The sequence below is a fragment of the Dasypus novemcinctus genome, chromosome 11 (assembly GCF_030445035.2).
Source record: "Dasypus novemcinctus isolate mDasNov1 chromosome 11, mDasNov1.1.hap2, whole genome shotgun sequence".
Classification (NCBI taxonomy): domain Eukaryota; kingdom Metazoa; phylum Chordata; class Mammalia; order Cingulata; family Dasypodidae; genus Dasypus; species Dasypus novemcinctus.
Window position 1 is genome coordinate 85,517,500 of NC_080683.1, and position 27,579 is coordinate 85,545,078.

At 37.9% G+C, this 27,579-nt stretch overlaps 1 protein-coding gene across 1 annotated transcript in view; it reads right to left on the bottom strand.

Moving 5' to 3' along the window:
- AK9 (adenylate kinase 9) overlaps window positions 1-27,579 on the bottom strand; it is a 194,894-nt gene that overhangs the window by 117,779 nt on the left and 49,536 nt on the right. The window contains exons 11-14 of the mRNA XM_058307272.2: window positions 16,944-17,042; window positions 12,065-12,204; window positions 11,809-11,989; window positions 2,842-2,986 (exon numbers count right to left, since the gene is read on the bottom strand). Coding sequence (XP_058163255.1) covers window positions 2,842-2,986; window positions 11,809-11,989; window positions 12,065-12,204; window positions 16,944-17,042 — 565 coding nt within the window. The remainder of the gene's footprint in view (window positions 1-2,841; window positions 2,987-11,808; window positions 11,990-12,064; window positions 12,205-16,943; window positions 17,043-27,579) is intronic.

Below are 27,579 nucleotides of genomic sequence, written 5' to 3' on the forward strand. Positions count from 1 at the left end.
TATGATGATCTTAATAGATGTTGAAAAGGCATTAGATAATGTTCAATATCCATTCTAGATAATAATAATATTATAATAATAATACCCTATTAATAATCTCATGGAGAAACACTGGCAAGATATCCTTTAAAGAAGTCTATTATTCCTGCCACTATTTAATATCAACCTAGAACTACTAACCTATGTAATTAGTGAAAAAAGGAAATAAGCATAAATATTGGAAGAAGAGGAATTGAAACTATTATTTTCAAATGATAGGACTGTCTATCTGAAAACCCAAGAGAATCAACTGAACATCTATCAGAACTAGAAAGCAATTTAATGAGGTGGATAGTTACAAATAAATATATAAAAATTAAACAGCTTTCTAATAAACTAGTTAGAAAATATAATAGAAAAATGGTCCCACTCAAATGGCTGCAAAATTACAAAATACCAATGAATACAATTACTAAGAAAAGTGTAGATGACACATGAAGAAAGCTACAAACTGTTAAGGATGAATACAAATATTAGACCTTAAAAAAGGAGAGTTCATGTTTCTGCATGAGAAGATGTAAAAAAAGATGCTAATTCTCACCAATTATATAAAGGTAATACAGTCCTCCCACTGGTAGTTGTAGCATTTGAGAAAATTCAAAAAAGCATCCTAAAGCCTAGTACAGTGCCTGACACACAGTAAGCACTCATTTTATGGAATAAATGAAAGAATAATCAGGAAAAATGTTAAAACAAAACATTTTAAGGGGAATTTGCTTTACCAGATTTAAAATGCATCATAAATCTTTAATAGTTACATTCTCTACTAATGCTATAATGGAAAGATCAATAAGATAGAAATTTCAGAAGTTAAGATTAAAATGAAGTTGGCATTTCAAATCTCCAGTAAAATTATGGATAATTTATTAGTAAATTTTATTGGAAATTTTCTCTCCATTTGGGAAAAAAATTAATTTAGATCCCTAATATAAAATTTACTACAAATGATTACACATTACTTAGAAATAAACATTATATTAAAATCAGTGAATGTAATTTTGCATATACGATAGGATCATAATTAATCATTAAAAATATGAATAGAAAAAAAGAGAAATATGGGGAATACCAAATTCTTAAGAGTGGATACCTCTGGGGAATAGAAGTATGAGTGACTTCTTTTTCCACCTTTTTCAATTTTTTTTTCTCTCAATTTTCTGTGATCTTGAGGGACATGGAGGATAACAGCACAGACATTGATTTAAATTTCAATCATGTGCTAACTCTCAATTGTGGGCAAGTTTCATAACCTCTCTGAGCCTTAGTTTCTTCATCTGCTAGAACTGGAGATAAAAAAATACCTGCCTCACAGACCCAATATGAAGATTAAATAGGATAATGCATGCCATGCAATTAGCATAGCTCCTCATGTAGTAAATGCTCAAGAAATATTAACTATGATTACTTTTATAACAGGGAAAATGCTACTAGGGAAAGAATATTTGGAATTAAGGCAGTGGTGACTATATTAGGTAATAGTAAGCTGCCACAGCTTTTGGGAAATCCAATTAGTGGGAGTTGAATCTAGTTTAAAATGGTTGGAAGTTGGGAAGCAGCTGTGGCTCAATCAGTTGGGCTCCTGTCTACCATATAGGAGGCCCTGGGTTCGTATCCTGGGGCCTCCTTGTGAAGGCAGGCTCACCAGAACGACGCAGAGAGCTGCCAGCCTGCAAGTGCTGCAGAGTGCCGCCCGGCCCGTGGGCACCACAGAAAGCCGAATCAGCAAGGTGATGCACCGTGCAGCGAATGGACACAAAGAGCAGACAACAAGCAAGCTGCAAGGGAGGAGGGGAGTAAATAAAAATAAAATACAGTCACACGGAAGAACGTACAGCGAATGGACACAGAGAGCAGACAGCAAGCAAGCTGCAAAGGGGGAGAGGGCGGAGTGGTTGGAAGTTAATCCCAAATTTTGGATCCAGATCTTTGAAAATGAATTCAATCCCATTGAGTGTATAGGAAGTGCTACAATAAGGGTACCCCATTTGGAGGAGGTATTTAGAGTCAGCTACTTTCATGTGTTCCAATGTGACTAGTTAGAAAGGTGCCTACCATAGACATAAACTCTGCTAAAACCCATCAATGAATTCCTTAATAGCAACAAAAAGAAGATTCTCATTTTTTTCCTGTGGGGGGAAAAAAACAAAACAAAAATCAAAACACCCTTCTGTCTACTCTAAAATAATAACAGCTATAGCAAGAGGCAAACTGGTCAGGAGAAAGAATACTGGCACTTTGAAAACAAAGGTTTAAGTTTCCGCTATGCTATTAATTGGGTGAATTTAAGGAAGCCATTTAACCTCCTCAACTGTAAAATTAGAGAACTCTATTAACTGATTATGAAGGCTTCTTCCAGTTTCACTGTTTAATTACTTTCTAAATTTCAAATTCAGTATTCCCCAAAGAGAAAGACTTCATTGCAATCAAGCTTAAACAAACAATCCCTGAAACTCCACAAGAGTCAAGTAGATTATTGTTGTTGTCATCGTTTTAATGATTGGTGTTCTGACGATTGGTAAATTCTGGTCAAACAGACGCTACCTAGCAAGCAGACCTGCAAAAGTAAAGCAACCCAAATCTGGAAGCTTCCTCTGATTCCTTTCCTCAGAAGTCTAGAATTGAGAGTTTCCCTCTGTTTATGAATCAGGTTTACCTGATTTTGTTCTTTCAACCACTGATTAAGAGGCTACCATGTGCAAAGTGCTAGGAATAACAAGATGTGCAAAACAAAGTCCTTACCCTCAAGTAGCTGGGCTTAATTGTTTACCTGAACTTAAAACATATTTTTAAAAGATGGTTCACCTTGTCTTTTAGCTTGTTGTTCTTTGAGAAGCCTTTCTTTCACAGTTTTAATAGCTGCTTCGGTGGCTTCAGCTATAGTATTTCCAATTAATGTTTCAAGGGCTTCATCAAAACGTGTTTGAACAAGTTTGGCATAGTCAACTACCTGCAAAAAATATTTGAGAAAATCAACATAAGCATAAATTACTGTGACTATTAAACATACTGTTCATATCTATCTATATACATAGAAAAATATTAATTCCAAAAAATAATAATGCTGCTTGAGGTGCCTTTGGAGTGATGCTATCTTCAGAATTTACTGTTCTGTAAGTACTTGCTTTCAGAGGAATTCAGTTGTACTTTTCATAAAAGATACATATGCATACGTATATATCATATAATAAATATAGAGGCTACATAGTTTTTTTTCAGGATGTACTTCTTCATTATTATTGTAGCAGTTTGATAGTATTTATAAATTCTGAAAACGATATTTGATTACCTTTGTAAACTGGTTTGTTGCTCTGGGCACGATATACTTTGTATTAGATTCAGCTGAGATGCCATTGATTAAATTATGTTAAGATTAGGGCTTTGACTTGACCACATCATTAGGGTGATTCAGTTTGAGTCCCTGCCCATTTTGTGGGCTATATAAACGGACACTCAGTCAAGGAGACACACATAAATAGATATTCAGGAGAACAGTGAAAAAGACAGGGTAGAGGAGAGAACTTATTATAGTTTTGATGCTGGAGCTCCGGGGAGAGATGAGCCATTCATCTGATGGTTTGCAGCTGAAGAGAACAGAGCAGCTGAGCCCTATGCCAGCCTACAGCTGCCATCAGAAGAAGGTGGCCTCTGGAGCCTTAAAAGCAAAGAGGAAGGCTGAGCTCTCACAGATATCAGCAGCCATCTTGCTTCAACATGTGGCAATAGACATTTGGTGATGTCTTGCTCCAACACAGGGCAACAGACTTTGGTGAGAAAAGTAACCTTGGGTTGGACTCTTTAAGGCCTTGTAACTGTAAGGTTCTACTCCAAACAAATACCTTTTATAAAAGCCAACAGATTTCTGGTACTTAGCATCAGTACCCCTTTTGGCTGAGCAATACAATTATTATTAGAGAAGCTGTGAGTTTACAAATTAATTATGTGTAAAATACAGGATTACCATTTATATAATTTACATAAAATAAGAGATGCCCCTTTAAGTGCACAGTTTTTTAATTAATAATTTTTTGTTAGAGAAGTTAACATAAATATCATGCATAAAATACATAAAATACAAAGTTCCCATATACCACCCTATTATTAACAACTTGCATTAGTGTGGTACATTTGCTATAATTCATGAAAGAACATTTTTATAATTGTACTATTAATTACAGTCCATTATTTACAATAGTGTTCACTGGGTTGTACATTCCTAGGAAGTGTGTAGTTTTGATGAGTCCTCACAAATATATTCATATAAAGACCACAATCAAGATAATGAATAATTCCATCACCCCAAAATGTCCCCTCATGCCACCTTGTAGGCAACTACTGCTCCCCACCCCACTTTCATCCCTGGCTCCTGGCAATCACTTTCTGTTTTCTGTCACTATAGATTAATCTGCATTTTCTAGAATTCCATATAAATGCAACTATATATATGCAATCTTTTTAAGTTTTTTTCCCTTACTGTTTACTGTTTTTGAGATTCTGTTTTTGAGATTCTGTTTTTGAGATTCATCAATGTCACTGTATATATTAGTAATCTGTTCCTTTTTATTGTTGAGTAGTATTTCATTGTATGAATATACCACTGTTTTTCATATTTTTGGGTTGTTTCCAGTTTTGAACTATAATAAATAAAGCAGTGATGAACATTTGTGTACAAGTCTTTGTGGACATATGTTTTCACTTCTTTTGGGTAAATACCTGGATATGGAATTAGTGAGTCATATGGTAAATGTATATTTGACCATATAACAAGCTGTAAAACTGTTTCCCAAAGTGGTTGTATTATTTTACATTCTACCAGCAATGTATGAGAGTTCCCATTGCTCTGCATCTTCACCAACACTTGGTTTTGTGTATCTTTTAAGTTTTAGACATTCTAGTGGGTGTGAAGAAGTATCTCATTGTAGTTTAAAGTTACATTTCCCTAATCAGTAACAATTCTGAGGGTTTTTTTGTGTGTGAGTACTTATTGGTCATTCACATATTTTCTTTTTTGAAGTGTAAATTTAAACTTTTGTCTATTTTTAAAATTAGGTTAGAATCTTTACATATTCTGAACACAAGTCCTTTGTTGGGTATATGATAAACATTTTAACCTTCTTTTCCTTCAATACGCTTGCTTATATATTACTTTACCCTATGCCAATATATATATATATATATATATATATATATATGTCTACATCATCACTTTTAATAGATGCACATGAATGTATTATTACTTATTTAACTGAAATACTAAAAATATATATATTCAAAGGTACCAGGGATTGAACCCAGGACCTCATACATGGGAAGCAGGTGCTCAATCACTTGAGCTACATCCATTCCCCACAGCAGTATATTTTTAGGAATATATGTTTTTGCTGTTAAAAACTATGCTATAATGAACACAATTGTATCTGTATCTTTGATAATTTCTTCAGGAATTGATGTTCAAAGGCTATACATTGCTTATAGGCTTTTATTTCTAATTTATTTCCAATTGCTATCTCTCACAGTTATAATCACCAGCAGTGTATGAGAATATACTTTTCTCCATCCTGACCGTACAACAATATTGGAATAATTTTGATATCACTTAATTGTGATATCATTTTTCTCATGTTTTATGACTATTTATTGTTTTGTGAATTGCTTATTTATCATTTTCCCATTAGGGCTTCATCTGTGTATTGATTTGTAGGAACTCTTTATATTTTAAAATTATCATTCCTTTGTCTGGCTCATATTGTTGATGGTTTTAAAATATGTCCACAAATTCGTGGATAGCTATCTCTTCAAAAGGTGAAGCCTAATTCCCCTTCCCTTTAGGATTGAGAAGTTCTATGCTCTTTGGATTCCCAGTCTTTTGCATGTGACCTAGTTTCTCTCTTCAGAGGACTCTGGATTTTTACCCCCAGGTTCCTGTAATTTCAAAGTGATGTGCTTCAGTATGGGTCTTTCCCCACCCATTCTGGGCATTCAGTGGGTTCTTAAAATACAGAAACATGTCTTTCAATTCAGGGAAATTTTCAGCAGTTATTTCTTTGAAAATACTCTCTTTTCTGCTATAAGTTGGTCTTTGTGTTTTCTTGTTTTTTTAATTTGAGAAATGTTGGCATCCTTATCTTCAAGTATTTTTTTCTGCCACTTTCTCACTCTTCTCCTTCTGGGACTCCACTGACACATATGCTGGGCTATTAAATATTGTCTCACAGTTCATTTTCTTTATTTTTTTTTAAGATTAATTTTTTTACCTCCCACCCCCGGCTCGCTGCTTATGCTTGTCGTCTGCTCTCTGTGTCTATTTGCTGTGAGTTCTTCTGTGTCTGCTTCTCTTCTCTTCTCATCTTCTCTTCAGGAGGCACCAGAACTGATCCTGGGACCTTTTTACATGGGAGAGAGGCACTCACTTGCTTGAGTCACCTCAGCTCCCTGGTTTGTTGTGTCTCCCATTATCTTTCCTCTGTGTCTCTTTTTTGTTGCATTATCTTGTTGTGCAAGCTCTCTGTGCAGGCCAGCTCACCTTCCTGAAGAGGCCCCAGGAATTGAACCCGGGGCCTCCTATATGGTAGACAGGAGCCTGATCATTTGAGCCACATCTGCTTCCCTGTTCATTTTCTTTGATATTTTTTTCTTGCTATTATTCAGATTGGAAATTTTATGTTGACCTGTCAAGTTTTCTTCTTTCAAGTCAAATCTGCTAAGCCCATCCAGTAAAAATTTCAGCTCAATTACTGTATTTCCAGTTATAGGATTTTCATGTGGTTCTTTTCTATGGTTTCCATTTATCTGGTGAGATTTCCTGTCTTCTCATAAAGACCATATTTTACTTAGTCCTTAAACATATTTACAATGATAGAGATTTTGTCTGCTAAATCCAAAATCTGGTCCATCTCAGGGTCAGTTTCTATTGACTCCTTTTTTCTTGATATTTCTTGATATTTTCTTGATATTTCTAGATATTTTCCTGTTTCTTGCATATCTTATACCTTTTCATTACATATTGGACATATGGATGATGCATTATTAGAGATTTTGGATTTTATTATTGGTTTCTGTTCTAGCATACAACTCAATTATTGGTTTAAAACTCTAACTTTGTAAGTTTTGTTTTATGCTTTGTTAGGTCAATCTTTGGAAAACCAAGGGTGTTTCACAATTCGATGGGACACAATATAACTTGTTTCCTGCATTTTATTGAGGAGTGGTTTTAGGTCTTGTTAGGGTTCGTGTAGAATGGGCCTTAATCTAGAGTAGTCCTTACTCCTAAGACATGGCTTTCATGGTATCTCAGCTTGATGGCCAGGTTATTTACAAAATCTCTTCATTCTGACTGGGCCAGAACTCTCATGTATCCCAGCACTGTTCAGCCTCCATATCTCTGTTCTATTCACAACCCTGCAGGAGCCATGCTCTGTTAGACTTTGTGCAGTCCTATTTGGTGCATGTGCAGCCTTATCCTTGGCTACACAGACTTCTACTCCACTCTCACTCAACCCCCAAGCAGCACCCTTTTCTCTGATGCTCTGCTCAACAATTCTAGCTGCTTTGAAACTCTGATATTTGCCTCCTCTGCTCAGTGAAAGCACCGTGCTCTCCAAGCTACAATCAGGAAATCATCCCCAGGCAGATAGCTGGGGTAATCATGGGGTTCATCTCATGAGTTTTCACTTCTCTCACACATCATATAGTGGGGAGTTAGTCTGGTACAAGTTATTCTAGCATACTTGGTATTCAAAGATTGCTCTTTTAAAAGATGATGGCAATTTATTTCCACCAACTATTTTCAAATGTTCCCATTTATATATGTCCTCTTTAGCAATAAAGTTCATAATTTTCCTTTTATTTTTCAGGCTTCTAGGGGAAAAGTACATCTTCTTATTATTTTATGTTCCCTTATCTTCTAATGAGGTTGGGCATATTTTCATAAGTTTATTTTATATTGGAAAATTAACTTTTGTGTTTTCCCTAGATATCCATTGTCTATTTTTCCAATGTTGCTTATGTTTTCCCTTTTGATTTGTAGGTGCACTTTGTATGTAGTACTAGGAACACTTTTTAAAGTTATATTTGATTAAAATCTCTCCTCCAAGGCTACTATATATTATTTTTTCAAAACTAAGGTCTTGGATCAAAAATAAATTTTATATAATTTGATGAAATATTATCTTTAATCTTTTAAAACTTACTGTGTCTGGGTGTATTAATTATCCAATTGCAAACCGACCCAAAACTTAGTGGCTTAAAAAAACCAAACATTTGTTATTTGATAGTTTCTGAGGGTCAGAAACAATAATTTCTTTTTATTTTAAATGGGAAAACTTATAATGCATTATAAATTGACCCAAATTCTGCATATAACTAAAACACAATAACATTTTTCTATATAAGTAACAGACTGTCATGTTTGGATGAAAAATGGTTAAAACATCACTATATTATCACCTACTGTTTTGTACATAGTAATATGGCCTTTCTTTGGGTCACCAATATTGAAGACCCTATTATTGACCCATGAGAAACTTTTCCAAATACCTATATTATTTTGACATTGGAATATAGTCAATACTTTCCCTGAATATCTTAAATTTAAAAAGTAGAATTGCATTTTGGAATATAATACAAATAGTGTTTGAAAAATATTGTACTGGAAGATATGTATGATCTATGAAATTTAGGTATTGAAAAATCTAGGGATATTCTACAGGAACAAGTTTTCTGGGGAGGCATTTTTAGGGTGCACTTGAATTATAAGATCCCTGAAATCTCTAAGATGGATAAAAGTACTGATTAATATTAGACTTGGTAAGTCAGACATGCTCTCTAGGGTGACTCCTTACAGAAAATCATATATAACATTCAAGATAACAGAAGGAAAATAATAATTAAAAAATTACACTATATATACTAGCATCAAATCTACCAAATGGCTAGAGGTCTGTGCAAAGCTCTTCACAGAGAACTCTAAATTATTACTGGGATAAGTTAAAGAAGAGCTAAGTAAGTGGTAGAATTATCATGTTCATGGAGTGGAAGAGCCAATATTGTAAAGATGAACATTCTCCCAACTGATCTATAGACTCAGGGAAATCATAATTAAAATCCCCAAAGATTTTTTTTTTAATGAAATGGCAAAGGACCAATAATAGCCAATGCATTCCTAAAAAAGAACAAGATGGAAGGCCTAGTTCTGTCTCACATCAAGACTTTATAAAATTATAATAATTAAGTCAACATAGTATTGGCACTATAATGGCAAAATAAAATAATGGAATAGCTCACAGAGCCCAAAACAGATGCACATATGTATAAAGACATGATTTATGACAAAGCTGACATTATAGAACAGGATAAAGGACAGTCTTATCATTAAATGGTCCTAGGACAACTGGATATCCTTAGGGGGAAAAGTGAAAGAACCCATGCTTCATATCATAGGAAAGAGAGTTGTGTGAAAGTTGAAACAATAAAGGATTTAAAGATTAATATAGGATAATATCTCCATGATCTTTGGGTGGGCAAAGATTTCTTTAAATGAGATACAAAACACTAACAATAAGGAAAAGGGTGATAAATCATTTGCCATTAAAATTAAGAACATTTGTTCATTAAAATATACCATTAAAAATGGGAAATGGGGGAAGTGGATGTGGCTCAAGCAGTTGGACTCCTGTCTACCATATGGAAGGCCCAGGGTTTGATTCCTGGGGCCTGCTGGTGAAGGCAAGCTGGCCCGTGCAGCAAGCTGGCCCATGCGGAGTGCTGACCCACCCAGTGAACTGTCCTGAGTGGAGTGCTGGCCCGTGTGGAAAGCTGGCCCGCGTGGAAAGCTGGCACAGCAAGATGATGCAACAAAAATAGACAGAAGGGAGACAATAGAAACGCAGCAGACCAGGGAGCTGAGGTGGCGCAAGAGAATGAGCGTTTCTCTCCCATTTCAGAAGGTCCCAGGATCTGTTCCTGGAGCCACCTAAAGAGAAGACAAGCAGATACAGAAGAACACACAGTGAATGGACATAGAGAGCAGACAATGAGGGGCAGGGAGATAAATAATAATAAAAAAAAGGGAAATAGCAAATCACAGAGTAGTAGAAAATATTTGTAACACAACCAACAAAGAATTTATATATAGACAGCATAAAGAACTCCTATCAATAACATGGCAAAAGGAAAAACCTACCACGCAATTTTTAAAAAATGGGCAAAAGACTTGAACAAGCACTTCAAAGAGAACATCCAAATGACCAATAAATATATGAAAAAGTGTTTAACCTCATTAGTTAGGACAAGTGCATATTAAAACCACAGTGAAACCTGCTACTCACTCAGTCACTAGAATGGCTTAAATTAGAAAGACTGACCACAAAAAGAGTTGGTAGGAATGTAGAATAACAGAACTCCCATACACTCCTAAAAGGACTGTAAATTGGTAGGACTAGCTTAGAAAACAGTTTAGCATTATCTACAAAAGTGAAATGTGTACTCTATGTCCCAGAAATTTTATTTCTATGTAAATCTCTGAAACACATAAATATGTACACGTGTACCAAGAACATGTACAAGAATGTTTACAGCAGTATTACTCATAATTCCCGAACTGGAATCAACTTAAGTTCCATTAACACTCAAATGGATAAATAAATTATGTAATACAATCAATGTAATACAATAAAACAATAAAAATGAATAAACTATAGCTATATACAAAAACATGTATAAATAACACAACCATAATGTTCGAATGAGAAGCCAGACACAAAATGATAAATTGTGTAAGTCTTATAAAGTTTAAAAAGCATGCAAAACTAATTATGATATTTAGATGTATATGTGGTAAAACCATAAAAGAGAAGTATGGAAGTGATTACCATAAAATCCAGGACAGTGGTTAACTTTGTGGGGCCGTGAGGTGGCCACTGGGGGTGTTAGCTATATTCCATATTTGACCCGAGTGGTAGTTACACGGGGGTCCATTTTGAGATAATTCAGTGAGTATTGCTTTTCTGTGTGCTTGTCATATTTGCAATAATGAAGTTAAGAGCAAAAAGAAAGTGTCACCCCTGTGCTTGATAGTATTCTAGCACTTTGAATAAATTCACACTCCTTACCATGACCTCCACTGTTTTGACACCTCTTGATTCCCCTACATCTGGTGCTATTCTTCCTTTCACACACAATCCTTTAGCCACACTGGCCTTATAATTCCTCCCACATTCCATTCCATCATCAAATCCTTTGGCTCTTCCTTCACATTACATTCCAAATCTGACTGCTTCCTACCACCTCTGCTATCACTCTGGTCCAAGCCAGCAATAATTTCTCTTCATTTACCAAGGAGAGAGAACAGGAACACTAGGGGGTGGGGACTGGGGGGTGGGGGGAGGGGGGGGAGGAGTCAAGGAACTGACCGGCCAAGATGTTGAGAAGATCATCTTTGTGGGTATTGAAATCACCGAGGATGATGACAGTGAGTCTGCTGAGGAGAGTGACAGTGAACCAGGAGGAGTGTAACCCAGGAAATAAGAGATAAGGGGAATCAAATAAGGTAATGGGTGACAGAATCTGGATGACATGACATTCAAAGCTAAGGGCTTTGGGATCAGGGAAGGACCAGGGTCTGGAAGTGGCAATAAACAGCAACGAGGATACCTACTCCACTCCAAGCCTAGTGTCAAATGCCCGATGAATAGTAAAGAAAACTGAATACAAATAAAATCACACAAATTGTAATCAAGGCTAGATGGATTAGAGAGAGAGATACTAAATAGTTACCTTTCCTTTATAATGTTCTGCAAGCAAATTGCTAAGTGTTGTTTTTCCTGAATATTGAGGTCCAAATATGAATACTTTGAATGGTGGCATTGGCATAGGTGGAAGAAGATAGGCACGAGGGTTCAATGAAAATGTTTTTAATGCTTCTTCTGATGGAAGACAGTATATTTTACCTAGAAAACTTAAAATATAACATAATAAATGACTGAAAGATGTAAGACAAGTTTTAAAATTAAGTTCTGAAAATCTTACTTACCTCACAGCAAAATCTGGAGATCCGGCAATAATGTTACCTTCCTTTAAAGATATGGGACATGAACGTCCCCATCTGCTTCTATGCCATCTATGTCTTGGTGCAATTAGTTTATAAGATGCAAGTGTACGGAATAGCTCATCCTGTTAATCACAAATATTACATTAAAAATGTAGATATAAGTTTTTCTGAAATTAATAGTTTGTATATTTAGTTTCTTATTAGATTGTGCTATACTATTTAAAAATAATTTAGAAAGCAAATTTTGGTTCTTTTCTTAATTACAATATTCTGCACTTGTACTAGATTTAACAAGGCTAGTTTTCATTTTTGTTATAAAAACCTGGCTTAAATTTTCCTGAGCATTTTCCATTGTAAGGCATAGAAGATATTTTCAGAAAACAGATTCTAAGAAATCCTTATTGAAAAAGTTTGAAAATATACCAGTCCTTTTGTTCTTTTTAAAAAATTTTAATTCTAACAACATATATACAACCTAAAATCTTATTGTAACCACAATCAGATATATAATTCAGCAGTGTTAATTACATTCACAATGTTGTAGAACCCGCACCATCATCCAGTACTATACCTTTTTCATCACCCCCAATAGAAATTCTGTACCAATTAAGTTTTAACTTCCTTTTTTCCTAGTCCCGCACTCCCACACCTGTTCACCTGTATTTAAGTTTCTGATTGAATGGATTTGCTTATTCTAATTGTTTCATATCAGTGAGATCATACAATCTTTGTCTTTTTGTGCCTGGCTTATTTCAATCAACATGATGTCTTCAAGGTTCATTCATGTTTTTGCAGGTATCAGAACTTCATTCTTTTTATACAGCTAAATAATATTCCATTGTGTGTATATATAACATTTTGTTTATCCATTCAACTGTTGATGGACGCTTGGGTTGCTTCCATAGTTTTTGATGTGGTCCCGGAAAAGGTACCAGTTCTTAGTCAATTTACCTAAGCTTTTAAATAGTAAGATAATATACAGGTTGCTTTTGCATTTAGTTAACTTTAAGTCGTTCTTTTATTCTTAACACTTAAAGTCTCTCTCAGTAATCCTTTCTGTTGGTGACAGAAAATTTAAGGACCACTTCTCTAAAGAGTGCCAAGACTTCTGTCCTTGTGCTACCTTTGCAAGGAGCAAAAGAACTAGAGGGAGATGGCATGGTGGGCCCCTGCAAAGGGAAAGGGTGCAGGTTGGCTCCCTCCAGCTGTCAGAGTGAATCTCATATGTATCTACCTGCTAGCTCCAGAGTTGACTGTGGAGGACAGATGAGACTGGGGCCTGAGTACATGCCTGGACCACTGCAGTATAAGAGCACAGAGGCATGCACAGTGAAGGGATGCTGCATGAACATCCCCAGCTGAGAGCTGGGAGAAGTACCTAAACCTTAAGGAGACTGCCAGTTCTTAGGGGAGTTGAATGAGACTGGGAATCTCATCCGTGGTACAAGTTGGGCCACACCCTTTTCCATGGAATCCATAGACAGTGAGCTAGGAGCTGCAATTGCACCCAGGTAAGTCAAGAGGCAGTCACTTTTTCCTTATCTCTCTTTGTTGTCTGAACATAGAAAGAGAGAGGAAATGTGTGTGACAGCAGACTATGCTCCGCTCTCAACTCCCAGACCCTACGGTCACAGGTCTAACAGGAGCTGAGGGGAGAAGAGGAGTTTTCAAATGAGTTTGATAATACAACCTTAAAAATGACTGAGACTGACTTCTGGTTAACCAAGGCAGACTGAACCATGCACCAATCACCAATGTCTGCTGCTTTTCCAACACCTAACTAAAACAAGAGTAGTGGAATAAAATGAAATAAACCTTTGAGTACATTGAGAATGGGAGTGAAAACCAGAGTTGATGACTAACCAATCATCACAACACAATTTTATAATCTAGAAAGCAGATGGATGAGTAGAAACTAACTTTTATCAGAAAAATTTGCAAATTAAGTATTTGTGGTGTTAGGGATGATATGAGGACAGTAAGCAGCAAGCTGATTCACTCCACAAATCCTAGAAAGGCTTGGTACCTAGTAATACCAGGTATCTGAAGGGGCATAAATGTAGAGCAGAAAACAGAAGGATTGAGTGGAAATCTTTAAAAGGAATTGCTAGTGGCCAAAGCCATCCCCATGCCAATCAGCCACATACAAATCTCCAGCCACCTCTCTCAATCAGAAGCCTGGAGGCTTACTTTCTGGGGACACTGACCCAGAGTCTTGGGGTAAAGGACCCCAGACACAGCCAAGACTAGAAGAAGGCATGAGATAGCTTCTTTTTTCTTGTTTTGTTTTTTGTGTGTTTGTTTTTTTAAAAAAGATTTATTTTTATTTATTTCTCTCCCCTTCCCCCTGTCATCTGATCTGTGTCCATTTGCTGTGTATTCTCCTGCATCTGAATGCATTGTCAGGTGGCACTGGGAAACTGCATCTCTTTTTGTTGTGTCATCTTGCTGCATCATTTCTCCACGTGTGCAGCGCCACTCCTGGGCAGGCTGTGCTTTTTTCACATGGGGTGGTTCTCCTTGCAGGGTGCACTCCTTGCACATGGGGCACCCCAATGCAGGGGCACCCCTTGCGCACCGCAACACTGTGTGTGGGAGCTCACCACACGGGTCAGCGGGCCCTGGGTATTGAACCCTGGACCCTCCATATGGTAGGCAGACGTTCTATCAGTTGAGCCATGTCCACTTTCCTTCTTTTTTTTTTAAACCACTGAATCTATAGTAAAGTTAAGCAAAGTCACAAATCTGGTAAACCGTAGAGCAGGAATTCAAACCCTGGTCTGTCTGATTGAAAACCAATGCTTTATCTTCTGCTGTGCTGGTACCAGCCTGACAATGTCCTTCCTTCCACCATACACACACACTCACACTCTCTCTCTCATGCACATATGCACCATAGCCCTCACCTCCCAAATCATCAGATGTTACAGGTTTCACACTCTTCACCAGGGAGTTAAAGCCTTGTATAAACCACTTTAAACCAGTGGTTTTCATCCCTGACTGAATGGCAGAACATGCAAGAGAGGTCTTATTTTGTTTTATTCTATTTTAATTGATTCCAGGGCCCTATCTAATAAATTCTGTTTAACTGGTTCTAGGGTGTGGCCTAGGCATCGGTATATTTCAAAAGCTTCCTAGATGATCCCCCTGGTAGTCAGGTTTGGAAACTACTACTTTAAATATTCCCATTACATGAATTCTCCAAAATTCTGTTTTTAGCTGAAGGGCATCCATCTAAAGTCTTTTAAAACACATAGACTTTTGTAGATCAACTGGCCTTAATCAATCAGTCTTCAAACCCTAGAGTAGGGGTTCTCAAAGTTAAGCAGGCACAGAATCCTCTTTGGATCTTGTGAAAATGCAGATTCCTAGTTCCCACTTCCAGACTTTTTTGTTCAATAGGTCTGGGATATGGGCTCAAGGAATCTGCATTTGTAATAACCTTTGGAGGTGACTCTTAGGGAGGTGGTTTGGACTGCCAGAGAGAAACACTGCTCAAGGGATATGAATAGATACCAGCATACACAGTTACAACTTCTACCCTTTAAAAAAACAGAAAGCAGGTACACCTAGTCATGCATCTTACAGCTATAATCTTTGGTGTCTGCATCCGATCATTTCTAAGGACAAACTTCCAAACTGGGAAATTCCTTCAGGCTTTGTGGATGATTTTGCTTTTGTCCTCAGTGAGGACATAGAAGAGGCGGCCTCAGCACACAATTTACTTTTCCCCAGGCTCTGCTGATCAGCTGTGCCTTCCTCCTCTTCAGCACCACTTCTGGTTACTGACAGCATGTGTTCCAGCTAAGCTCACCCAGTGAGATCTATGGATTCACAGTGCAGGATAACAAAATGACTTCTTTCTTCAGAGATTATTTTATTTGCAGTCTGAGATCTATTTATGTTTCTGGTATTTGGTTTTTCATTTCTATTCATATAGGTGAAACTAAACTTTCCAGACTAGATCAAATCCTCCAATCTATAGTCCTAGTGGCCCTTTTAGCACTTAGACAGTTATAATTTGATCATCATTACATCTGTAGTACATCAATGCCAAAAATCAAGTAGGTATTCAAAAAAATTCTTTGAATAATTGAAGGAATGAATGAGTGCTTTTGGGGTTGAGGACTCTTACCATTTGTACTTCTTTGGTGCTTCAAAAAATTTTAACTGAACCTGGGTTGGTTCTTTTTGATTATTCTTGTGGTTAACTGCTCTAATTTTATTGTCTTTATTTGCTTCAAAACTTTTGTTTTGCTGTGTTTAGTATCCAGAAAAAAATAGCTAATATTATAGTCAAATGAGTAAAATCTATTCTTACAAAAGACATCCTAAAACTCCCTTTAAACTTTGTAAAGATACAAATTAAAGTCACAACATATGTGTTGGATTGTGTACCCTAGCTTAGACATGTTCTTGGTCTTGGTCTGCATTCTTGTGGTGTGGACCCATTGTAAACAAAATCTTTTCAAGATGTTACTTCAGGTGAAGTGTAGCCCCATTGAATCAGGCTGGGCTTTAATCTGGATTACTAGAGTCCTTTATGAGCAGAGTAAATGTCAGAGGGAGAGAGAAGCTGTGGGGAACAGTCAGAACCAGAAGTCAATGGAACCTGGAGGAGAAAATAGAAGACTTTGCCATGTGAATTGCAGGTAATAAAATAGCCAGGAACCCACAATATTGCTTGCCTGCCAAAAGATACTGATTCCAAAGGAAGCAAGTCTTCTAGCCTCTGAAACAATGAACCAATAAATTCCTGTTGTTAAGCCAACCCATCGTATGGTATTCTGTTTTAGCTGCTAGGAAACTAAAATGACATATAATGAAAACATAGACTTTCAACCAGTTAAAAGGAACTTACATTTTCCATTACGTCATTAATTTCTTCCTCTGCACTCTGAAGTTTGGTCAAAACAGCTGCTTTTTTTAGGCCCAGGTATTTAAGTCGATCTATAACAGTCTAAATTTAAAGAACAAGTATTTAAATATAAATAAAATAAATATAATTATCTATATGGCATTTAAATATCTCAGCATTCTGGAAAAGTGTAATACTTTCTATATCTTTCTCAATCAAGTCAAGTAAATTTGGGAAAAATGGAAACAAAATAAATACTTTGGGAGTTCAAAGAGACCATGAACTAGTATAACTTCTTATTTTACAATTAATGAAACAAAGAACAAGTCCACTTCACTATATCCTGGTATTAACATGACTAGAGTTAGAACTTCCCAGGGACTGTACCTGTCATAGCCATAGCACTTGCCACAGCAATTATGTAATCTTTCCTCTAAAGGACGGGAAGTTATTGTCTATTATTATCTTCCTACACTACAAAGGATGCTTAAGAGCAGAAAATAGAGATACTGTCTCTTGGACTCAACAGTTACAGCAGGTAGAGGTAGAGGACTGCTTTTTGTCTATTTAACATCTCTATAGCCCATTATTCTGGTAACAAAATCCCTGCTTTCTTTGGAGAATGAATCCTTTCTTACTTTGATTCTGTGTGAGGTTATTTATCAGCAAATCTTAACTCCGGTCCAAAGAGTTTTGTAGGGTGGGGCATGTGAACTAGGCCTGCCCAGTTATAGTCTACCATGTCCCTAGCCAGTGACTGACTCAGAGATAGGATCATAACTCAAGCTGGACCAAGTAAAATCTTTCATTGGGATTTTACATATGAATGCTGAGGTAAAGAGACTATCTCTTCTTGGACCTCAAGAATTTTATTGCATTATACGAGGTGGAAGAATGTGATTTTTAAAAATGAGTCTGGTGTATAGATTCTGAGATGAGAGATGGTAAGATAGACAAAGTCCTGATGGTATGTGGTCATCTGTGGTAGATTGTATTATTTGTTTACAATTCCTTCTTCTTTCCTTGCCATGGTTCATTTTGGTTGGAGTTCACATCCCTAACCATTGATATTGAACTTATCCGTGTGGCCTGCTTTGGTCAATGGAATGCAGGCAGAAGTGTCAGGGTGCCATTTTCAAAATTGGTCCTTTAGAGCTGAGCAACTCACTCCCCAGTGAAACGATGAAAATTATGAAAGAAAAAAAATCATTTTAAGTCCCTGGACATGGTCCTAAAGGCATAAAGCAAATGTAGAAACATTTATTTTTTAAAAATCTACTAAAACTTGATGAGAATAGTAATAGTTTGAATACTATTCAAACCAAGACCCACAGTATTTAAACCAAGACCTGCTCCATCCTTCTCTCCATCCAGCTCAGTGGGACAGAAGCTCGATTCTAGACTGATGTGACCAAGAACACAGGACTCCCTTTTCCCCCAGCTCCCAGTCAGAGGGCTACATTCCTGGGAAGGGCAGGACATAAGCATTTGCATCCTGCACCCCCTTCCTGAGGCTCAGGTTTGGTCTAGTGTGAGTGAGAGGTAGGAGAGTATCTTCCACTCAGCCCCCTGAGGGGACAGAGGCTCAACACTGAGAGCAGTGCCACTGAGAATATTAGGACCCCAATCACCCTTGCCCTGTCTCATGGGCAATGATTCCAAGTTGGGAAGGACAAGCCAAGAAGACCTCAGGCTACTTCTGCCTCCTCCACCAAGCACTGAGCTCCTAAAGCAGGGTGTCATTCAGAGAGAAGTGCACCACTGTCACTACCCCCAGGTCCAGAACTGTAGTTCAGAGGTTTTACCTGGGGGGAAGCAGGCCATTAAATAGGGAGTTCTAAATCTCTTCACAAAGGAATTGACTCCTTTTGCAACAGTGTGGTAAAGTTCACGCGTAAGGGCACTCACAAATGCAGAGCAGGTTGTGGTGAAAGCAAGTAAGAGGAGATTGGTAGATTTATTAGAGATATAAGCTGTAGGCTTATAACTGTAGGCTGGCTAGTTTACCAGCTTGAACCCAGGAAAGAGATAGCTAATAAGAGCCTTCCTGGGGTCAGAACAAATCTCAAACACAGACCTAAAACACTATTCTTTCAAAGGATTCTAGCTTTTAATTGGGCCAGTCTGTGGAGCAATTTATGCCCTCAGAGCATTATTGAAATCAATAGATTTCTCAAACAGCAATTAGTGGAATTTCACATCTAGGTGTGGCTAGTGAAAGAAAAAGTCAAAGAGAATCATGCTAAAAGCACTGTCATCCCAGGGAACAAAAGCAGAGGGTTCATATTGTGTGTGTGTTAATAGACACCACTAAATAATCCAGCCAATCACCAAAAAAATAAACAAGTAAATAACAATAACAAGCTCTGGAGGTGGATAGGAGGACCACTACCCAGAGTTGCTATAATATATTATCTAAAAGGTGCATTTTACAAAAAAATTTTATAAGACAGGCAAAGAAACAGGAAAGTTGGACCTATATACAGGGAAGAAAGTAGGTAATCAAAACTGCCTGTAAGAAGGACCAGATGTTGGATTTAACAGAAAAAGACTCTAAACTAGTCATTATAAACATAGTCAGAGAAGTAAATATGATTAAAGAAGTGAAGGAAGGTTTGATAACAATATCCCATCAAACAGAGAATACAGACAAAGAGGCAGAAATTATTCTTAAATGAACCAAATGGAAACTGTGGAGTTGAAAACTACAATAACTGAAATGAAAAGTTTACCAGAAAGGCTCAACAGTAGATTCAAAATGGGAAAAGAATCAGTGAATTTAAAGACAGAACAATAGAGATTATGCAATACAAAGAACAGAAAGAAAAACAATGAAGGAAAGTAAACAGAGCCTCAGAGAAATATGGAACACCATAAGCACACTAGCACACACACACACACACACACACACACACATATATATATATAAATATAAATATATATAATGGGAGTACCAGAGGGAGAGTAGAGAGAGGAAGGAGCAGGAAAAATTTTTTGAAGAAATAGTGACTGGAAACTTTTCAAATTTATTGAAAAACAATTTATGTACCTGTGAAGTTCAACAAACTACAAGTAGGATAAATGCTAAAAGATCCACAAATGGACACATCATAGTAAAAATGCTGAAAGCCAAAGATAAGAAAAAAATCTTAAAAGCAGCAAGAGAAAATGACTCATTACTTACAAGAGGACACCAAAAAGATTAAGAGCTGACCTCTCATCAGAAACAATAGTGGCCAGAAGGCAAGTGGGATATATATTTAAAGGGCTCAAAAAAAAAAAGATGTCAATAAATAATCCTATACCTAGCAAAGCAATCTTTCAAAAGTGAAGGGGAAATAAAGACATTCCCAGATAAAGAAAAACTATGAAAATTAGTTGCTAACAGACCTGTCTTACAAAGAAAGGAAGGAAGCAGGAAGGAAGAAGTGACCAGCTATGTCAAATGCTGCTTCTAGGCTGAATTAGATGAAGACTGAACATGACTTCTGGTTTTGGTCATACTGAGATTACTGGTGACCTTGGCATAGCAAGTCCTAATGTGAGGATCTTCTTCCCAATCTGATTCCACCACCAACATTATTACTATGCTGCCAGAAATTGGTACATTATCTTTGACTTTTCTATTTCCCTTAACTCCTACATTAAGTACTCACCAAGTTATGTTATGGCCACTTCTTATATAGTTTTCATATCTGTCCTCTTCTGTTCATTCCCATAGTTACTACCTTAGGCCCCATCTTTCACCATCTTTTACCTGATCTACTGCAAAAGCTAGAACTCGTCTTCCTATCACCAATTTGATTCCCATTCAGTTTTTTCTCTACACTGAGAAAGATCACAGTCTGACTGATCTTTTAAAAATGGAAATAGGATCATTTCACTTTCTGGTTTAAAGCCTTTCAGTGTCTGCCTAATGCCTCACAATGAAGTCTAAACCCCTTAACATGGCTCACAGGGTCTTTTTTGGGATGACCCTTTCTTATCTCTCTAAAGTCTTGCCATTATTACAACTTTCTCACCTCATTACCCTAAAAAACAAAACAAAGCAAAGCAAAGCAAAACAAAACAAAACAACCCTGCATGATCCAGGCCCATTGTCAGTTCCTAGAACTCACTATGTTCTTTCTTGCCTAGAACTCACTATGTTCTTTATAGACTCTTCTTTCTGCATAGAACCCTCTCCCACCTCCCTCCCCTCTCCTAGCCTTCAAGATCTAATTCCTGGGAAGCAGACTTGGCCCAGTGGTTAGGGCATCCATCTACCACATGGGAGGCCCGCAGTTCAAACCCTGGGCCTCCTTGACCCATGTGGAACTTGCCCACGCACAGCGCTGATGCGCGCAAGGAGTGCTGTGCCACTCAGGAGTGTCCCCGCGTAGGGGAGCCCCGTGCGCAAGGAGTGCACCCCGTAAGAAGAGCCGCCCAACGCCAAGGAAAGTGCAGCCTGCCCAAGAATGGCGCCAACTCACACACAGAGAGCTGACACAGCAAGATGATGCAACAAAAAGAAACACAGATTCCTGTGCCGCTGACAACAACAGAAGCAGACAAAGAAGAATACGCAGCAAATAGACACAGAGAACAGACAACTGGGGGTGGAGGTAGGGGAGAGAAATAAATAAATTAAAAAAAAGATCTAATTCCTACTCATTCATAAATTTTCAATTAAAAAATAATTTCAATGCTCATTCTTTACCTGACTATATTTTGTTTCTCCTGCCATCAGCTACTATTGTACTTATCAGTTCCCTCACCATAGCACAAACTGCTCTTTAAAGGTTTATCTACCTTATATATTGGATACTACCTGTGACAGTCTGAGATAATTTTATGAATTCCCAAAAGAGAAAAGATTATTTTTATAAACTAATCTATTCTTCCGGGTGTGATACCCTTTGATTATATTGGATTTAGTTGAGGGGACCCTTGATTAAATTACCTGTTAAGGCTAGGGCTTTGATTTAACCACATGAGTAAGGTGTGACTCAGACTGATTCCCCATCCCCATGGTGGACCAATATAAATGGACACTCACTCAAGAAGGTACATGGGAAGAGAGAGAGCTCTGTCATTTTTGATCCTGGGGCCATGGGGAGAGATGAGACATTCACCTCATAGTTTGCAGCTGACCTTGGGAAAAGAAGATATAGAAGACCTGGAAAGAAATGAACTCTCTACCAGGTGAGAGGGAAAGCCCTGAGAGACAAGCCCTATGCCAGTCTGCAGCTGAGAGAGAGGAGGTTGAACCCTCACAAAGATCAGCAACCATCTTGCTTCAATTTAGCAACTGACTTTGGTGAGAAAGCAACCTGAAGTTGGACTCTTTAGGGCCTTGAAACTTTAAGCTCTTACCCCAAATAAATACCCTTTATTAAAAGCCAACAGATTTCTGGTACTTTGCATCAGTACCCTTTGGCAGGCTAATAAAGTACCCAAAGAGATGAATTCATGGACTCAACGGTCTTTTTTTCATCTATATCTCTACAGTCTATTTAATGCTGAGCACCTATTAGGTATTCAAGGAGTAGTGCTTTGTTTTTTTAAATGAAGTACTGGGTATTGAAACTAGGACTTCGTACATGGGAAGCAGGCGCTCAACCACTGAGCTACATCTGCTCCCTCAATGAGAGTTGGTTTTTGTGTTTGTTTTTAGGAGATAATGGGGTTTGAACCTGGGACCTTATACGTGGGAAGCAGGTATTCAACCACTTGAGGTACGTTCGTTCACCTGTATTTTTGGATTATTTTATTTTTGTATTTTCTGATTTTTTTTAAAAAACAAAGAATGTGTATAACTAATGCAAAGTGTTAAAAATAGGGAAAATAAGTGTGAGAGGGTGGTATATAGGAACTCTACCTTTTTTCATTATTTTCCTGAAAACCTACAACTTCCCAAATTATAATAAAAAGGAGAAAAAAAACATTAAAAAATCAGAATAAAATAAAGACATTTTCATTTTAGAAAAAATAACAGTCCCTAACTGCTATTCCTTACATTCTAAAGGGGGAGTTATCATAAGGAATATATTTAAATAATGCATTTAGCGTAAATATAAATAGAAGAATAGCTATTGCATTTTAGCAAAAAAAAACCTTAATTTCTAAAATTCACACACTTAAAAAATCCCCTTTCTAAAATATCATTTGCTTCTTTTTATTATAAACATCTTGAAAAAATCTTTCTCTATATCTCCATTTATTTAATTAGAATAAATTACTAAAAGTTAGAGCTCCTTGTACAAAGAGCATAGACACTTAAAAATGCTTTCATCTATATTTATGCCTATTATTTTCCAGGATGATTGTGCCACTGTACGCTCCTACTGGAGTTCCATTTTCCCTAACCATCCTCCCAATCCAGAATTTTGGATACATTTGTTAAATATGCCAAGAAAATGCTGTTTCATTGTTTAATTTTGCATTTCTTTGACTAACAGTTAGAATGAAGTTTGAAAAAATATTTATTGGACATTTCCTATAAATTACCTATTCATGCCCTTTGCCTATTTTTTCTATTGAAACATTTTTTCTTTTCTTTTAGAAATATCAGTAGTATTTTAAAATAAAGTTATTCAACCTTCGTTTATAATATGGAACATGTTTTCCCTACATTGTCATTTCTTTTTTTTAAACAGTGAAAATGATATTGTATCTTTCAAGTATACATATTTTTTAATTTATTTTTTATTTATTAAAGTAAACTTTATTTCGGCTTCAAAAAATAAAATAACAGAATAAAGGCAGCTAAACAAAATATGGAAGCATTATTTATGTATTTATTTTTAAATTTCTTTCTCTCCCCTTGCCCCCCTCTGTTGTCTGCTCTCTGTATCCATGTTCTTCTGTGTCCCCTTCTATTCTTGTCAGCGGCCTGGGAATCTGTGTCTCTTTTCTTGTTGTTGCATCATCTTGCTGCATCAGCTCTCCGTGTGTACGGTACCACTCCTGGGTAGGCTGGACTACCTTTCGCGCTGAGTGGCTTTCCTTACTGGGCGCACTTCTTGCGCGTGGGGCTCCCCTACGCGGGGGACAGCCCTGCGTGGCAGGGCACTCCTTGTGCGCATCAGCACTGCATGTGGGCCAGCTCCACATGGGTCATGGAGGCCCGGGGTTTCAACCAGGGACCTCCCATGTGGCAGGCAGATGGTCTATCCATTGAGCCAAGTCTGCTTCCCTGTAAGCATTATTTTAAATAGTTCTGTCCAGGAACATTTATCTCATTTAATCCTAAAAACAAACTCAATTGCTTCTGTAGTGTTCAGAAAGATGAACCTTATTTGTAGAATTGGAAAAGCCAATTATCAAATCTATTTGGGAGGGTAAGAGCCCCTGAATAGTAAAAAATATTCCCCGAACAGACTCCCACCTCCCAAACTTAAAGCATATTATGTAACTACGGTGGTTTAAGAAAACATGGTACTGGCACAAAGACAGACAGATTGACAAATAGAACTGAACTGTGAATCAGCCCTCACATTCACAGTCAGGTAATCCCTGACAAGGCTGTCAAACCCACCCAGCTGAGTCAGAGCAGCCTATTCAACAAATGCTGCAGGGAAAACTGGACATGAAATCCAAAAGAAAAATAGAGGACCCCTATCTCACTGTGCCCACCCTCCCCCTCAATTAAGTAAAAATGGACCAAGGACCTAAATACAAAAATCAGAACCACAAAACTCCCAGAAGAAAATGCAGGGAAACATCTCCAAGATCCAATGACAGGTCATGGTCCCTGGACCCCACACCCAAAGCACGAGCAATGAAAGAAAAAATAGACAAATGGGAACTCCTCAAAACCAAATACACTTATAGAGCAGAAGAGGGAAGTGAAGGTGCCAGGCTGCAGCCTCCTGCTGGATTGGGGTTGCTGAGGTAACCAAGAGGATGCCTTTGCCTCCAGTTTATATCAGGGACATCATCGGTCTGGTTCCAGAAGGTAGATGTGGATGAGGAGATGAGAACAAGTTTGTGGATGAGGAAGACAGAGGGGATGGTCAGGCTGGACCCAACGAGAGCAAGGTGGATTTCTGCCTGCAGCAAGGAAACACGATAGCTGCTCTACAAACAGTTCTGAAAAATCCCTATCAACACCAAGGGTCAGGTGGTGAACGTTCAAGCAGGCAGCATCGTCTTGAAGGTGCTCATCTCTTTTAAAGCTAATGATATTGACAAGACAGTACAATATCTGGACAAGAATAGTGTGGATCTCCTAATGAAGCATATTTATTAAGGCTTTGAGAGCCCCTCTGACAATAGTAGTGCTATGTTATTGTAATGGCATGAAAAGACATTTGCAACTGAAGAGCAGGGTCCATTGTTCGAGTCTTGACTGCAAGGAAAACAGTGTAGTTAGCAGGAACTGGGTATCTCCCATGGGTGTGGGAGTTGCTGGTACAATGATCAAAACAACCAAATGTCACTGCTGCCCTTTGGGTAGCTTCTCTTTCTTTCAGCTTTGCCTTCTTAATTCCTTTCTCATATCAAACTCAGCTATTGTTGATCGTGGTGTGTTGCTACATGGTGAAGCAATATGGCTGCCAATCTCTGCAGAGGTCTTTGCCTTCCCTTCCAGAATCTACTGTCCCTTGGGGGACAGCTGTGAGCAACCAAGCATAGGGCTTGTCCTTTATCAGGCCTTCTCTCTCTCTGGGTCTCAGCTCCTTGAATCTCCTGGGAGCTTCCTTCATTGAAGCTCAGATGTGGGCAAAATCTCTCATGCATGGCATCAGAACATGATAGCACCCTTTTCCTATGTCTCATACATATATTTTTAAAATAGCCTTATTGAGATATGTCACACACTGTACAATTCACTCATGTAAAGTGTGGAATTCAATTGTTTTTAGTATATTCAAGGTTGTGTGATCCTGACCACAATTGGTTTTAGGACATATTCATCACTCCAAAGGACAACCAGCATCCATTAGTAGTCACTTCCCATCTCCCCCTCTCAACCCCTACCCCCAGGCAGCCACTAATCCATTTTTTTTCTCTATAGATTTGCCTATTTTGGACATTTCATATGGAGTCAAATGTAATCATACAATTTGTGGTCTTTTTGGATTCAATTTTTTTCACATAGTATAAGGTGTAACTTTATTTTTTTTAAGGTACTGTGACTGGGGATTGAACCCAGGAACCTCGTATATGGGAAGCTAGAACTCAACCACTGAACTACATGGGCTCCCCTGAGTTTGTTTTTCGGGTTAAAAAAATATTTTTTTAAATTTCACTTGTTTGCTTGCTGTTTGCTTTTGTTTTTTCAGGAGGCACCAGGGACTGAAGCTGGGACCTCCCATGTGGAAGCAGGTGTTCAACTGCTTGAGCAGTTGAAGTGCTTCACACTTCATTACGTTTTATTGCTGAATAATATTCCATTGTATGACTATATCGCGTTTTATTGATCCATTTATTAGTTGGGTTGTTTCCATGTTTTGGCTATTATGAATAGTGCTGCTATGAACATTCTTGCACAAGTTTTTGCACAGACATCTATTTTCATTTCTCCTAGATACGTATCTAGGAGTGGAATTGCTAGGTTCATATGGCATGTTTAATATTTTGAGCAACAATTGTTTTCCAAAGCAGCTGTGCCATTTTTAATCCCATTAGCATTGTATAAAGGTTTCAATTTCTGCACATCCTTGCCAACAATACTTGTTATTTTCTATTTTTTTTTTTTTTTTCATTTTTAGTCATTCTTGTGGAAGTGAACAGGTTTCTCAGTACGGGTTTTTTTTCCTCCCTCTTCCCCTCCCCTTCCCTCTCCCCACCCCTGCTGTTCATTTTTTTTTTGTTGTTGTTGTTGTTTTTTGCTGTCTGTATCCATTTGCTGTGTGATCTTCTCTATCTATTTCTCTTTTTGTCTTCTCTTCTTGTCTTTCTCCTCTAGGATCCACGGGGATTTGATCCTGGGGACCTCTGATGTGGAGAGAGGTTCCCTGTTAATTGGGCCACCTCAGCTCCTGGTCTCTGCTGTGCTTCACCTTGACTCTCCCCTTCGTCTCTCTTTTCTTACATCATCATCTTGCTGCATGACTCATTTGTGTGGACACTGGCTCACCGCACAGGCATTTGGCTTGCTGCACAGGCACTTGTCTTGCCACGCAGGCAGTGGCTTGCCACGCAGGCACTGGCTCACCATGTGGACACTCATGTAGGCACTCAGCTTGCCATGTGGGCATTTGCGTGGGCACTTGGCTTACTGCGCAGGCACTGGCTCATTGCGCAGACACTGGCTCACCATGCAGGCACTCATGTGGGCACTCCCCTCGCCATGTGGGCACTGGCTTGCTGTGCGGGTACTGGCTTACCATGTGGACACTCACATGGGCACTCGACTCACCACATGGGCACTGGCTCGCCACACAGGCACAGTTTCTCTTCTTTTTCACCAGGAGGCTCCAGGGATTGAACCTGGATCCTCCCATATGGTAGGCGGAGGCCTTATCACTTGAGCCACATTTGCTTCCCTCAATATGGTTTTGATTTGCGTTCCCTAACAACTAAGTATCTTTTCATGTGTTTATTGGCTGTCATTTGTTTTTAATTTTCCTTGAGGCATTTTTTGTCAAACAGAGATTTTAAATTCAAATGCAGTTTTGGATAAATGAATAAATAAAATATCAAATTCTAA